At 38.7% G+C, this 13,111-nt stretch overlaps 1 protein-coding gene across 2 annotated transcripts in view; it reads right to left on the bottom strand.

Annotated features, from left to right (window-relative positions):
• carmil2 (capping protein regulator and myosin 1 linker 2) overlaps window positions 1–13,111 on the bottom strand; it is a 94,146-nt gene that overhangs the window by 48,806 nt on the left and 32,229 nt on the right. For both annotated transcript variants that reach the window (XM_038706504.1, XM_038706503.1), the window contains exons 15-26: window positions 12,235–12,311; window positions 11,408–11,512; window positions 11,119–11,188; window positions 10,911–10,992; window positions 7,996–8,092; window positions 4,352–4,406; window positions 3,916–4,088; window positions 3,293–3,361; window positions 1,792–1,885; window positions 1,495–1,581; window positions 787–915; window positions 44–160 (exon numbers count right to left, since the gene is read on the bottom strand). In XM_038706504.1, the coding sequence (XP_038562432.1) occupies window positions 44–160; window positions 787–915; window positions 1,495–1,581; window positions 1,792–1,885; window positions 3,293–3,361; window positions 3,916–4,088; window positions 4,352–4,406; window positions 7,996–8,092; window positions 10,911–10,992; window positions 11,119–11,188; window positions 11,408–11,512; window positions 12,235–12,311 (1,155 nt within the window). The remainder of the gene's footprint in view (window positions 1–43; window positions 161–786; window positions 916–1,494; window positions 1,582–1,791; window positions 1,886–3,292; window positions 3,362–3,915; window positions 4,089–4,351; window positions 4,407–7,995; window positions 8,093–10,910; window positions 10,993–11,118; window positions 11,189–11,407; window positions 11,513–12,234; window positions 12,312–13,111) is intronic.

The raw sequence follows: 13,111 nt of genomic DNA on the forward strand, positions 1-13,111 counted from the left end.
GCCTGTGTGATAAGGTGTACAGTGAGTATTTATAAATGTGTACCTCTATGCTTTTATTGAACTCATTAGTCAGTGCAGTAGCACTGTCTGTGAGGATGCAGTTCACCAAGTCTCCATCAGAGGCACACTTCCTGCCTGCCTCATAGAGGGATGGAAGCAGCTGCAGAGGGAGAGACAACAAAACATTAGTGCCATAACGTATCATTTACACTCCTGGGCCACATTATTAGATACATCTTTACAATCGAATGCAATCCAGTACAACAGCTCTGACACATTATCTTCCAAGAGCTGTTAATTCAACTTTGTTTATTAATGAGGTGGTAGTTATTGGTGGTGTTTTACTAGACTGTATTATATTGAATGTTCTTCCCTCCTCAAGTTTGTAAATGAGGTGGACAAATTATTAGAAACAATTCCTCAATATATTGTACTCAGTTCAACTTCATTAATAAACACAGTTACTGTATATTAACACCCTCGCCTCTCGCACCGTGCACATGCAGGCAGGAGTGAGAGTGAGTACTATGGTTAGAGGGACGCTCTGTGTCACTGTCACTGTCAAGGAGAACAGGCAGACAACACAGGAGGACCCCCCCACACACACCTTTTACTGTCAATCCGAACAGGAACATCATTTGTGGAGGTGGAATTCATGACTGAACTGTTATATTGGATTGAATTACAGGTATAAATGTAATAAAGTGGTGATTAAAGTGGTGACCATTTTGACCCAAGATCACATAATTCATAGTGGTTTTCCAAACCAATCTAAGCAGCCTCTACCTTGAAGGACTCCCTGGCATTATGCAGCACCTCATGTACTGTCATTATGTCACCCTGGACTTCCGGAATGTTGCAGTGATTTAAACGTTGAAGGCTGTCCTCCAACTGCTGACACATACCCTGGATCCGCTAAAATGGAGGACAACCGAGACAGACAGAGGTAAACATACAGACCTAGACAGGAACTAGCACATGGGGCCAATATAGTTTTTTTTACTAGCCGTGAATGAATTAATATTACAATGTGCTTGGGTGAAGCACTTGACTTTATTCCCTACAATTGTGCATGTAGAACATTTATAACTATTTTAAAGATTTGTTTGTTGGAATTTGTGCTTTATTTGGAGAGGACACAGGAAAAGCAACTGAGAACAGACATCAGGCATGATGCAGGTCATGTTGCATAAACCTTAACCAGCAAAATCATTCATTATTAGTTCATAATAAACTAATAAGCAAAGTTCCTTCAAGTAGTAGTATGTTCCCTTTTCCTTTTTATCAAAACTTTGACTAAAAAAGTCACATCTAGTTGTTATAATTTTTAATATTTGAACATAATGTCTCTTACTGACAATCACAATCAAAATATGTTATTTTTACCACTCTTTTATACCAGAGAGTTAAAAATGAATAGTATTTTAGTATTTTTTACTATTGTTAACTGACCTCCAACTAAATGTTCCATACATTTTTTATTATACTTCTCACCTTTTCAGATTGTTGAGCTCTAAACACTTGCTGCAGTTCCACTCTGTCAGACTGTCTCTGGTTGTTTCTGTCTAAACACTGCTGAATCTGCAGACATCCAAACACATACACACACACGTAAGCTAATGACAACATTTTAACCTGCATTCCTCACCACCACAGTGCCTTCATATGAAGGTGGACCACTACATCTGCTCTGCTACCCAAACACCCACAGTAATGTCCCAGTATGCAAAAACTTAACCGTACTGACCAAAAACACCTGAAATGCTTATACAGACTCATATACACACTGACCTTGTACAGGGCCTCTTTTGTTCTTTCAGGGTTGCTACGGTAACTTTGTGTGATATCAGCCAGGGGGAATGATACCTGCTGCAGAGTGAAGTTCCTGTACAAGACAGAACCCTACCATCAAAATTCACATCTATCCAAATGGATATAATCCTCCATGCATAGTGTGCACTACAGTATACTTGACTTTAGACTTGTAGTCATGATAGCTACATGGTTCTTGGGTTGGCAATGTCGGTCTATCAGTCGGTTGGTCCACCACTAGACTAAAATATCTCAACAACTATTGGATGGTTTCCTTGAAATTTTGTACAGACATTCATGGCCTACATACATGGCATACATAGCAGAGGGGGAGAGAAAGGAAACTCACTGGGGGGGCATTCCCGAGCCAAGGCTGGTTGGAACCAATTATTGGCCCATATGATCCTATAGTATGAGGGGTTTACAGACATAATCTTAAGGTCACCAACTGGATTGGAGGAAAAACCGCAGCAGCCAATGAGAGCGAGCTCACTGGGAAGGGTCACCACGTGTTGTGTATTTGCTCACGCTATAAAATGTATAAACCATTGATTCTTTCTTCTCAATCATTAGTTAATCAATTCATCTAGCATTCAGATTCTCTTTTTTTGTTCTTCTGGGCAGATCATAGCACAAACAGTTGACGACAAAAGTCTGTCTCCATGTTTGTTTATATCTGAAGTCTCTGTGAGATCCATAGACTGTATAAAGGAAGAGCTCTAAGGGAGAGCAGAGAGAAAAGCAACAATAAGTCTCAGTTTGACTGTAAATGTACAGTGTAAGTTACAGTGACTAATGAATAGAGACTGCAGCGCCGTAATCTCAAGATTAAAGCTGTGCTACCGTGCTACCCCACCCCCCATCATGATTCAAAGATCAGTCGATTAGGCAACACCTGACAATTCTGATTCGACTATGTAAATCTTTAGTTGGGGACAGCCCTAAAGAGTTTCCAAGTCCCGGGAACCACCACTCTGAAACTGTTTAGTATAAACAAGAAGTGTGTGGTCCTGCGTCTGGACTGAGTCGCCTGTTGTGTTCCTTCTTAAAATTAAAGTATTAAAAATCAGTTAAATCTATCAATAGGTCAAAAGATAATCTTTCACACATCTGCTCACAAGATAAAATATATTATATATATACTTTCTGGACTAAAGTTACTGATTGCTTAGTGGTTACTAGATTGTGGGTTTGATCAATTGTCCAGGATTAGTACAGCAAGCCCTGCAAAGTGTTTATTAGCAAAAATGTTAATGTCAACTTCTGATGGTTAGCATTCATTGGTGATTTAAAGATGTTCAATAATAAGTGAAGCCTGCAAAGGCTGTACAGACATGATAGTAATCTGATGAACAGCATTAGTCAACAACTGCAGCTACCACCACTAGTTTTTTAGGATTAATCAACTTTTGCTGTTGTGTGACTTGTAGTATATCTGATCTAAAGTGTATATGTGTGTCTGCATGTGTGAATGTATGACCTCTCCAAGGCATCAGCCACATCCTGGAAACCTCTGGCAGTTACATTGTTTCTGTCCCATGCTAGAGACCTTAAAAGAAAGAGAGAGAACGGTCACTCTAAGTCTGGTTGAAGATGGCCTACAGAGATCAACATTGTCTGAGTAAAGTTTTAGTGCTTGACTTATAGGCACAGAACGCAACTTCAAATGATAACATGAACACAGAAAATATTATACACTCTTGCAGCCAATCACATACCAAGTGTTAGTTTCAAATAATGAAATGATGACATCTAGTGGCAAACAGTGGACCCACAGCTTAAAGTAAAAATGGAATAATAACATATGATAAATAATAGTTGGGATGTGGGACAAAAAAAGTGTAATGCTCTGTTAATGAAAAGAGGAGAAATTATACTGAAGATGAGTTCCAGAAACAAATGCAACCATGATACCTCCTCTGCTCATTAAAGGACAAGGCTGGCAGTATTCTCTAAAGCACGCAATATTATACAATGAGAGAGAAAGAAAATGGGTTAGTGTGCCTGTAATTATGTGTCCAAGACTTTGGCTGGTGTGTGTGTGTATGTGTGTGTGTTTGTGTGTGTGTGTGTGTGTGTGTGTATATGTGTGTGTCTGTGCACCTCAGTCTGGTGTTACTCATCAGGGCTTTGGCCAGCATTTTGGCCCCAGTGTCACCAATGTTGTTTCCACTGATGTCTACTTCAGCCAGAGCAGCGTGGCCACCCAGAGCACTCAGCAGGATGTGCATCCCTGTCTTCAGTTTGGAGTCACACACTGATAGAGAAAGCAAGGGCTGCACACACACACACACACACACACACAAGTATATATGAAACAGTGGCATTCTATAGTGACAGATATTGCAAAATAAATGTACATTGAAAAAATGTATTGAAATACAGACTGTTAATTGTTGTTTTAATAATCATAAATGTACATGGCTATGTATAACAAATGATCCACTTACTCACTGTACATAATGCACTGTATGTATAATTTACTGAAATGGGGAGCTAATGACTGACAGTGAATGAAACAAAAGGAAGTGACACTCACACACTCTTCGTCCTGAATGAGCTGAGCTATACGATGAAGAACATCAGTGAGAGCTCTGGTAGACACAAAGAGTACATATCAAACCAAAAACAACAAGAAATCTGACAAACAAGACAGGAAAGCATTAAGGAAAGATGGACAGAAGAAATATAATCAGCAACATAATCTGAATATGGCAGTTCGATTTAAGGAGGCATAGGAGGACACTACTTAAATAAACACTTGTAGTCGACCCCGAAACAAAACTGCTAGACCAACCGCTCACACAAGGATTCACCGGTGAGCATAACTGCACATCCCGCTGCATGGCAGCCTGGACCCTGCACACAATGCAGGAAAGTCAACTGTAGGCTGAACCACGGTTTCTGCTGTGACAAGGGCTGATGTCAAATAAAATAGGTTCATTCCTATTTAGAGGGGTTAAGAGTCCTAGCGTTATATTAGCATTTTACTGTTGCTTTATACCGTCACATCACATACTTTTGCCAGTAACATCAGGTTTATGTCATCGCAATCTCTCTTCATCTCACTATACAACCCCTGTTGTAAAATGAAAAAATATATGTACCTTGATTCTGTTGTGTTTGGTTTATATTCCAGTTCTCAGTTGGTTAAACACTATCACCAGGCATTAGAAGTAAAATTTCAAAACCATAATGCCATTGATCAAAAAGCACATCCATTTCCCTAAACTATACACGATTCACCCGCCTACACCATGTGTTATTTAGAAAACACTGACATTCAATATTGTTCACTGAAGTCAGCACAACTTGAGCACAATTAGCACACAGCTACCCAGGTGGAAACACAAAGGGCCAGAGTAAAAACATGTGTAAAAACATGTGCAAATGTTATATCACCAGCAAATTATTACATTAGCTGATCCACGAACGGTGTGCACATAGAATGACGTCTTTCAAAAGTGCAAGATAAGCACCTGTTGTTCATTTAGTACTTTTGCCTAAATGAATATGCAATTTTATTGTGCAAAGTAATGGGAGGGTAACATGCATGTGATCTAACAAGCCTAAATGCAATTTCATGCGAGTGCAACAGCATCTGTATTTAACACGTTTCAAATGAAGGTGCAAACTGCCAAGTGTTGCGCAGAGATGGCTGCTGTTATTGTTGCGACAAGGAGACACAGCCGTAATGAAAGAAGACGTAGAGAAGTTAACAATATTAGATAATATTATTTTATATCCAGTGTATAGAAATAAAATTATTTTATTTTATTTATTCAATTAACTATATGAATTGAATTGTATTTTTGTATTTTCTTTTAGCTTTGGCAATACTGTTGTATTAACATTCATGCCAATAAAGCAAATTTCGTTTTGACCTGACTTCTTTTCTCCGTGAGATGGAAGAGTTTAGAAAGTTGCGTGACGCTGCGGAGAGTGAAGGAGGAGTAGAGAGAGGAGGAAAAGGTGAGGGAAGAGGAAGAGGAGGAGATGGAGGAGGAGTAGAGTAAAGAGGAGGTGGAGGATGTAGAGGAGGAGTAGTGAGAGGAGGAAGAGAAGGGGTAGGGAGAGGAGCAGGACGAGGAGGAGATGGAGGAGGAAATTTTACGATACCAGTACCAAAACCGGTACCCTTAAAGAGATACTTATACCAATATTTATTCAATACCTTGCATAAAATGGCACACATTGAAGCCATAGTAGTTGATATAACACTTATATACAGGTCTGTGCATTCCTCACTGCATTGGACCGCACACACTAGATTGCTTTTCTTGTGTTTGGGTGTGCGGTCTTTGGGGTGGACCAGTATCTGTCTTAGTGTGTTCTTGGGTTTAAAAAACACAGGGATGTGGTGTTTGTTGAAAATCCTCCTGAGTTTCTCTGATACTCCAGACACGTATGGAGAACCCTCACAGACATCTTGCTAATCATTTTGGGATGAACACCCTCAGATTGGTACGGGAGTATGAAAGCATAGCCAGGAAAATTGCAGACTACAGAAACCATCTAAAATGTAACCTGAGATGCTGACAACACAAAATCATACCCAACTGCCTACACTTACGATTTCATCAAGAAAACAGGCCACGAGTTACTCTCTTGAGGCCACAAGGTAACTCTAATTATTTTTTTTGACTAAGTGGGCCCAGGGGGGCACCGTAAATATTATACTAATGGTAAGATTGATAGCAGTAGGGTTGGGCGATGTCTTCATTGGGAGCACTCGTCTTATGTTCATGTGTTCACTCGCACAGACTTACCAGACGGACCAGGTAAAGCATCAGTGAGCACAGAGTTCGGTTGTTTTATAGGCTTAGGCTATAGGCGTCATTAACAGGCCAGCATGCGGCTCACCTCCTGCAGTGATAACAGATCACGGGTGGAAAACTCCACAAAAAAGATGAGTTCTGTGTCTTTTAGGCGACTTTATAAAACATAGGTCTACTGCTGAAGGAGAAAATGGAGCAGATGGGGGGAGAGAGAGGCGGGCAAGTTGGAGTGTTTGCAGTAAGAGACCAGAGGTGCAGATGTGTGTGTTTGTGTGTGTGTGTGTGTGTGTGTGTCTGTGGGGAGAAGAGAAGTCTGAGGCAGGTGCAAAGCAGGTATATTTAAAAATAATAATAATAATGTTCATGGGGATTAAAACCTGCTTTCACAGGGTGGTATATATATAGTAGCCTATGATCTGAAATTATAATGAATATAATCAAATGAAATCTCAAAGTCCTTATTGTAGCATTAAATGCATTCAAGAGCAGCGTTTCCTCTGGGTCACTGTATCATAGGTTATCAACAGGGTAAAACAGGGTCATGGTTTAGAGCCAGATGGTGGTTAGGAAATGGTTTCTCGCAGCTTTGGTTAGAATTAACAGAGTGCTGGTAAAGGGATAAACAAAATGTGAAAATGCTACATTGTAGAAAGCAGTCATTGTGGCAGATTATATATATAACTATTGCATGGCAAAATATACGTATAATTTTTTGCCTAGGTAGAAGAGTCCTGTATTTCATTATTATGACAGCAATGACATCAGAGATGATATATGTTATTATTAATATTATATATTATATAAACGTCGTTACAACAGCCAGGAACACTAACAAACCAGCCGTATCGATAATCTTGGCAAACGACTCCACTGAGGTTAAATAGCTGAGTTTCCCTACCAGTCAGTCAGAACTGAAGAAGTCTCTTGGATGAGGGACGAAACTTCGTCTAGTATCTTCAATCAAGTCCAGTTCCCCTTGATTTTAACCTTCCTTGGACATTTTCAGTGAACTAAGTTTTAAACTTTGGATAGTAGCTTCATGGTCACCATGACTTCAGTTTCCAGTCTCCAGCTGTCTGTATACAAATGTTTATGCAAATAAATCCATGTATATATATATATATCAGGATGTCGGAGTCAGTGTCTTCTTTTAAGTCTTGTATGAAAACATATTTATTCCAGAAAGCGTTTTCAGATTTTATCTGGTATTTCATTTTTGTGCACATTATGTCTGACTATGATTACAATGTTTTTATCTTTTATGAAAGCGCTTTGTACTCTGTTTGATAAGTGCTCTACAAATAAAGTTTATTATGTAATGAGCTGATCCCAGGAGAAGACATGGTTGTAGAGTAAAAGGATCATGTACAATGTCCAGCAGTGCTTTGTATTATGTTTCCCAGACCTTGACTTCAAGGCAAAGTTTCTCCCCAGTGCGAGGTGTCGAAGAGAGCGGCATCGACCGACGGACAGAACCAGAGTCACCATATCATTCTCAAAACCTACGACCAGACACAGGGAGAGAGGGAGCAAAACAGAGGATTGATGTCAATATTAAGATAAAAATTGAGAGAGGAAGAGAAAATGAGAGGTGGGCAGTGGCGTTGCAACTCTTATTCCAAACAAAAAAGGTTACTGACCAAGCAAATTATCAAGACCCCTGGGCGTAGTTTTTTAACACCCTTTAGTGTCATTTTTGGACATGTAGGGCTCCATGGTCAAGGTAGCAAAGGTTAGCAAGAATAAATATGCAATATCTAAGTCCACTTTGACTTTCAAAATAAAACTAGTGGTTTATGTGAAACATCACAGTTTGGTTAGGTTTAGCCAACAAAACTACTTGGTTAGGTTTAGGAAAACATTGTGGTTTGGGTTTAAATAACTGCGTACTTTTGTGACTTAACTTACGTAAATTAAATCACGTTACTTATGTCACTTATGCAACTACGTAACTTAACTAAAAACAATCAATGTTGACTTTTTGTTTCATACGGGAAATGTCTGGTTTCTGGCCCACCCAATCACCTCCATCTCCACCTCACTTTGACTTTTCTGTTCTTTACATCCTACGCCAGCCCAGTGTATTACAAACTGAGGCCAAGGGGTCTTAACCATGTGTCCATATGTGACGCATTGAGAGTGAGAACAGCTTCCTGATGAGAATAACATCAGTGATAACCACTTTTCAATTAAACCTCTGAGTTGTGTGTTAAATAAAATAATTAATTAATTAAAATGCACCTTCACAAACCAAAATAATGATAAACATTTGTTCTTTCACCTGCTAATAAAACAACTTGTGGTTTATGTGTTATGAAGGAGGCAGGATATTCAATAGTCCGGCAAGAATTCCTTTAAAATGTAAATGTACTCTCGCGAGTTACAGTTACAGCACCCAAACTAGGTAGGTAGGTTTATTTGTCACATTACAACAGATTATAAAGTGAAATTAAGTTTGTAACTCCCTTCTGCTACGTAGCAGACAACATACAGTAATACAAAAGCTATCATGAAATGGTAAACAGAAATAAACTATGTTCAAAATGGTGCAGTATGAGAATGAATTAGAGTTTAAAAGTCTCATAGCATGGGGGAAAAGCCGCTCTGCAGTCTGGTGGTGCGGCAGCAGAAACTTCTATAGATGTTCCCAGATGGCTGCAGCTAATGCTGCTAAATTAGCCACAAAGCCAATGCCATGTTTATATCAATGGAGGAGCGCCAACGTTAATGAGAGATTAAACTATAGTGTTTGACGTATTCTAAATACATGTGTGAGCTACAGTTATAGTTGGTGTGTCAGAAATGATTAAACCAGAGCGGACTTGTGAATAAACGTGAGCTGTACAAGAATCTAACACAGCTTCCTGCCTAACAAAGTTTTCTAACGTTACCTCTTCTTTTGAATGTGAGACGTTAGTGCGAAATCTCAAAGCTGCAGGTCCTCATTGTAGACTGTCATTTAGTATTAGATTAATTAAACAGCAGTGTTTCCTCTGTGTTACTGTATCATAGACGATATGTTTTAGAGCCAGGTGCTGGTCCGGAAATGGTTTCTGGTAGCTTTGGATAGAATTAACAGTGCAGGTAAAGGGATAAACTAGATGTGAATATGGTACATAGTAGAAAGTCATTGTGACAGATTATATGTAAGGTAATAACTACTGCACAATAATAATAATAATAATGACAATGAGATATGATATATGGTATTATTATTAGTTGTAGCAGTAGTAATATATAGGTTTTTATTGTAATTTCTGTTTTGCTGGCCCCCACAATACACTTTAATGTTCATTAGTAGTAGGCCTATAATTTATAACAAATCAGAAATTTAAAAAATGTTTCTGTAGTTTTATTTGACTCTTATTTATCAAAACCTTAATATATTTTGTTGTAGTTTTGTTCAAAGTTTCTTGTTATACTGCATTATGTCATGGTATCTTGTTATGGTCTCAAGATAACAACATTTTAGGGATAATCTTTGTTTATGTCATGTGTTTCTTAAAATAAGGGGAAGAAACAATGGCCGATATATCGGCTATCGGATTTAAAAAATCTTAAATATCGAAATCAGTATCGGACCTAAAAATCCTATATCAGTCGGGCTCTACTTGTGAATGTTAAAGATGCTGCTTAGTGGATTTAACTACCTTTGTACAGAGCCAGTCAAAGCCGTTTCTCCATGTTTTTTGCTAAACTAAGCTAACTGTCTGCTAGCTTCATAGTTAGTATACAGATATGCGAGAGGTATCAATCTTCTCATCTAACTCCAGGAAAGGAAGTTTATAAGTATATTTCCTAAAATGTCAAACTATCTGTACCTGACAGAGTTTAGTGACTTTGCACTGACTTTAGTATATTCTTGTTCTTTTATCTAATTTCTAATATTAAGGTAATATTCCTAATGTAATCTGTGATACGTCCGCATGTCTATTTCTTTATGTAACTTACTTGTTTCAAAATGTCTTTTTAATTGTATATGGTAATTGGATGTAACAGGAGGTAATACATTAGTCTAACTAGCATAGCAAAATATCAGTAAAACATTCACCAATTAACACCTACATTAGGTTTGCCGCACCCAGTACAGTGGTATATGTTTAACATATTCTGATCATATTCAACGTGAACATGGTCAGTGGCCAATTACACTGGTTTACCACTGTGAAATATGTGGCCTTGGTCTTGTTACATGTAAGCATTTCTGAATTGCAAGATAACGTCTTCAGATAAGTGTTGAAATTGTAGGTTTGTTGTGCATATAGTATGATTTAGTTTTCCTCTTTGAGTTGGTGTGTGTACTTGTGTGGTTTTGCATACCGTTGTCAGAAATATCCAGACTTCTAATAACTGTAGCTTCAGAGATGTGCTCCTGTATTACCTGGGCCCCTGCTGAACGGAGCTACACAAACATGCACACACACACGCAAACACACACACACAGGCATAGAATAATTTAGTTCACTGTGGTTTCTGCTACTCATCACAAAAGGTGTTTTTTGCATTTGTGTGTGAATGTGTACTATACCTCACAGCTACTGAGGTCCAACTCTAGCCCAAAGAGACGAGTGTTGGTTGCCAGACCCTGTAGTAACAACCTAGTTGCAAAACAAAACATACATGTTATAGCAGAGCTGTTTCGGTCACTCTAGCAGTACAGACTCCACTGACTGTTTCAAGGTTCTTTTCGCATCTCATCTTAACAGAGGACCTTGAATTAAGATTATTTTGTCAAACTACAATTTCAGAGAAATAATGAATTTTCATGTAAAAAAAAAAGAATTGTATATTCTTGCATTTGTTGGGAGTAAACACACCTGAGGGCTTGTGGAGGTAGTTTGGTTGCAGATAGGCCCACATATTTTAGCTCACAGCTCTGACTGAAGAACTCTTGGATGCTCCTGGTCACCTCCCGCACCTTTCTACACACACATACATACACACACACAAGCACAGTCAAAGGTTCTATTAAACGCTATTTTATGAACCACACTATTTAGCATTCTGCTAAAGTGGATTTTAACATCTGACAACCAGCTGATTCATCATCATTGCAACTCAGACTGCTATTCCAGGCCTGCCACTAGTTGTCGTCAATGTGTTTCTGACTCAGCTTGTCACCTGCACCTGATTCATCACCTGTCTGCACACCAGCCCAGCATTTACCCCATTAGTCTCAGTACACTAAGTACTCCTTATTCCCGATCATCTATGTTGCCTTAACATCCCAGCCTTTTTAATGCTATGCCTACATGCCTTTTTCACTGTAAACATTTAACATGTCACAACAAGAAAAGCACCAGTGTAATCAATTAGGTTTATTCATGGCTTAACTGAATATAGGTGTGTAGTGTTGTCTAATTATCGAGTCAGAACTGCTATGCCCTATATAATGAATTACATACAATTAATACATTGTAAAAACTAGTGTAGATAGTATTGTAGATAATAATATAAATAATACTAAGGGTGGCCCAAGTATTGTGATGATACATGCCCAATGATAATGCAAATATATACAGTATGGGAAGTAATGAGTCTACTGGTGCAACAATACTGAATTCCATGTGTCTCAGTAATGCTGAGTGGATTACTAACAAACTGAGGAACAGTGACATTACTGAACTGGAACAGTGGAGCTGACCTGTGGCTGAAAGGATTCCTGGCCAGGTTCAGGTGCATCAGTTTGTAACAACATCCAGCAGACAGGGACACAAATAACTGCAAGAGAAAGAAGGCATCTTATGAATGGCACAGAAGTTCAATACAAACTATAGAAGCAGCTTGTGTTGAAAGGCTAACACTAAACTGGATTGCTGGCTTTTAAAGTTGAATAACATCAATAACTTATGAAACATGTGGAACATCATATGGTTTGAATTGAGTTTTTGCAGAAATTATGAATGAGTACATAAGAGTTGTAAAATGCATGAAAAAGTGCAGGAAGGACTATCATTAGTTGAAAAAGTAGTAATGGGCTGAAGGATGCAAATATTGTGTAAACCAAATGTCAGAGCAGCAAGGCCATCAAATAAAATAATTAATTTGAGTCCACACACCTTAGGGTTAAGGGTTATTTTATTGTTATTCCATTTTTTCCCTCCTAATTTGTTAATGCTTTTCAATAATCATAAACATTCATCAGGGACGCTGGAAGTCAGACACAGTTGGGGGTCAGTCTCTATAATGACATCATACTAAATGGTGTGCAATATTCATGTTGTTGGTATTAATTTGTATGGCCAGGATTATTAATTATTTAAAGTAATTTGCAACAATCTGTATGTAACATCATAGGCTACCAATATTTTTCCGAGTGAAGTCTGTGCGAGTGAACACATTAGACGCAGATTAGACGACCGCTATCCCCCACGCCTCCAATGTCAGCGTCCTTCCCAAGTTTCAATGTAAACATCGTCTGATGGAAATTTGGTAGACATCGCCCAACCCTAGGCCCTAGGGAGGTCAGGACTGGCTCTGACTACACAAGTTGCAGGACCCAGCAAATAACACAAGGCCCT

Source organism: Micropterus salmoides, unplaced genomic scaffold, assembly GCF_014851395.1.
Source record: "Micropterus salmoides isolate LMB-PRFRI ecotype aquatic unplaced genomic scaffold, ASM1485139v1 Ms_hic_scaffold_8, whole genome shotgun sequence".
NCBI classification, from domain to species: domain Eukaryota; kingdom Metazoa; phylum Chordata; class Actinopteri; order Centrarchiformes; family Centrarchidae; genus Micropterus; species Micropterus salmoides.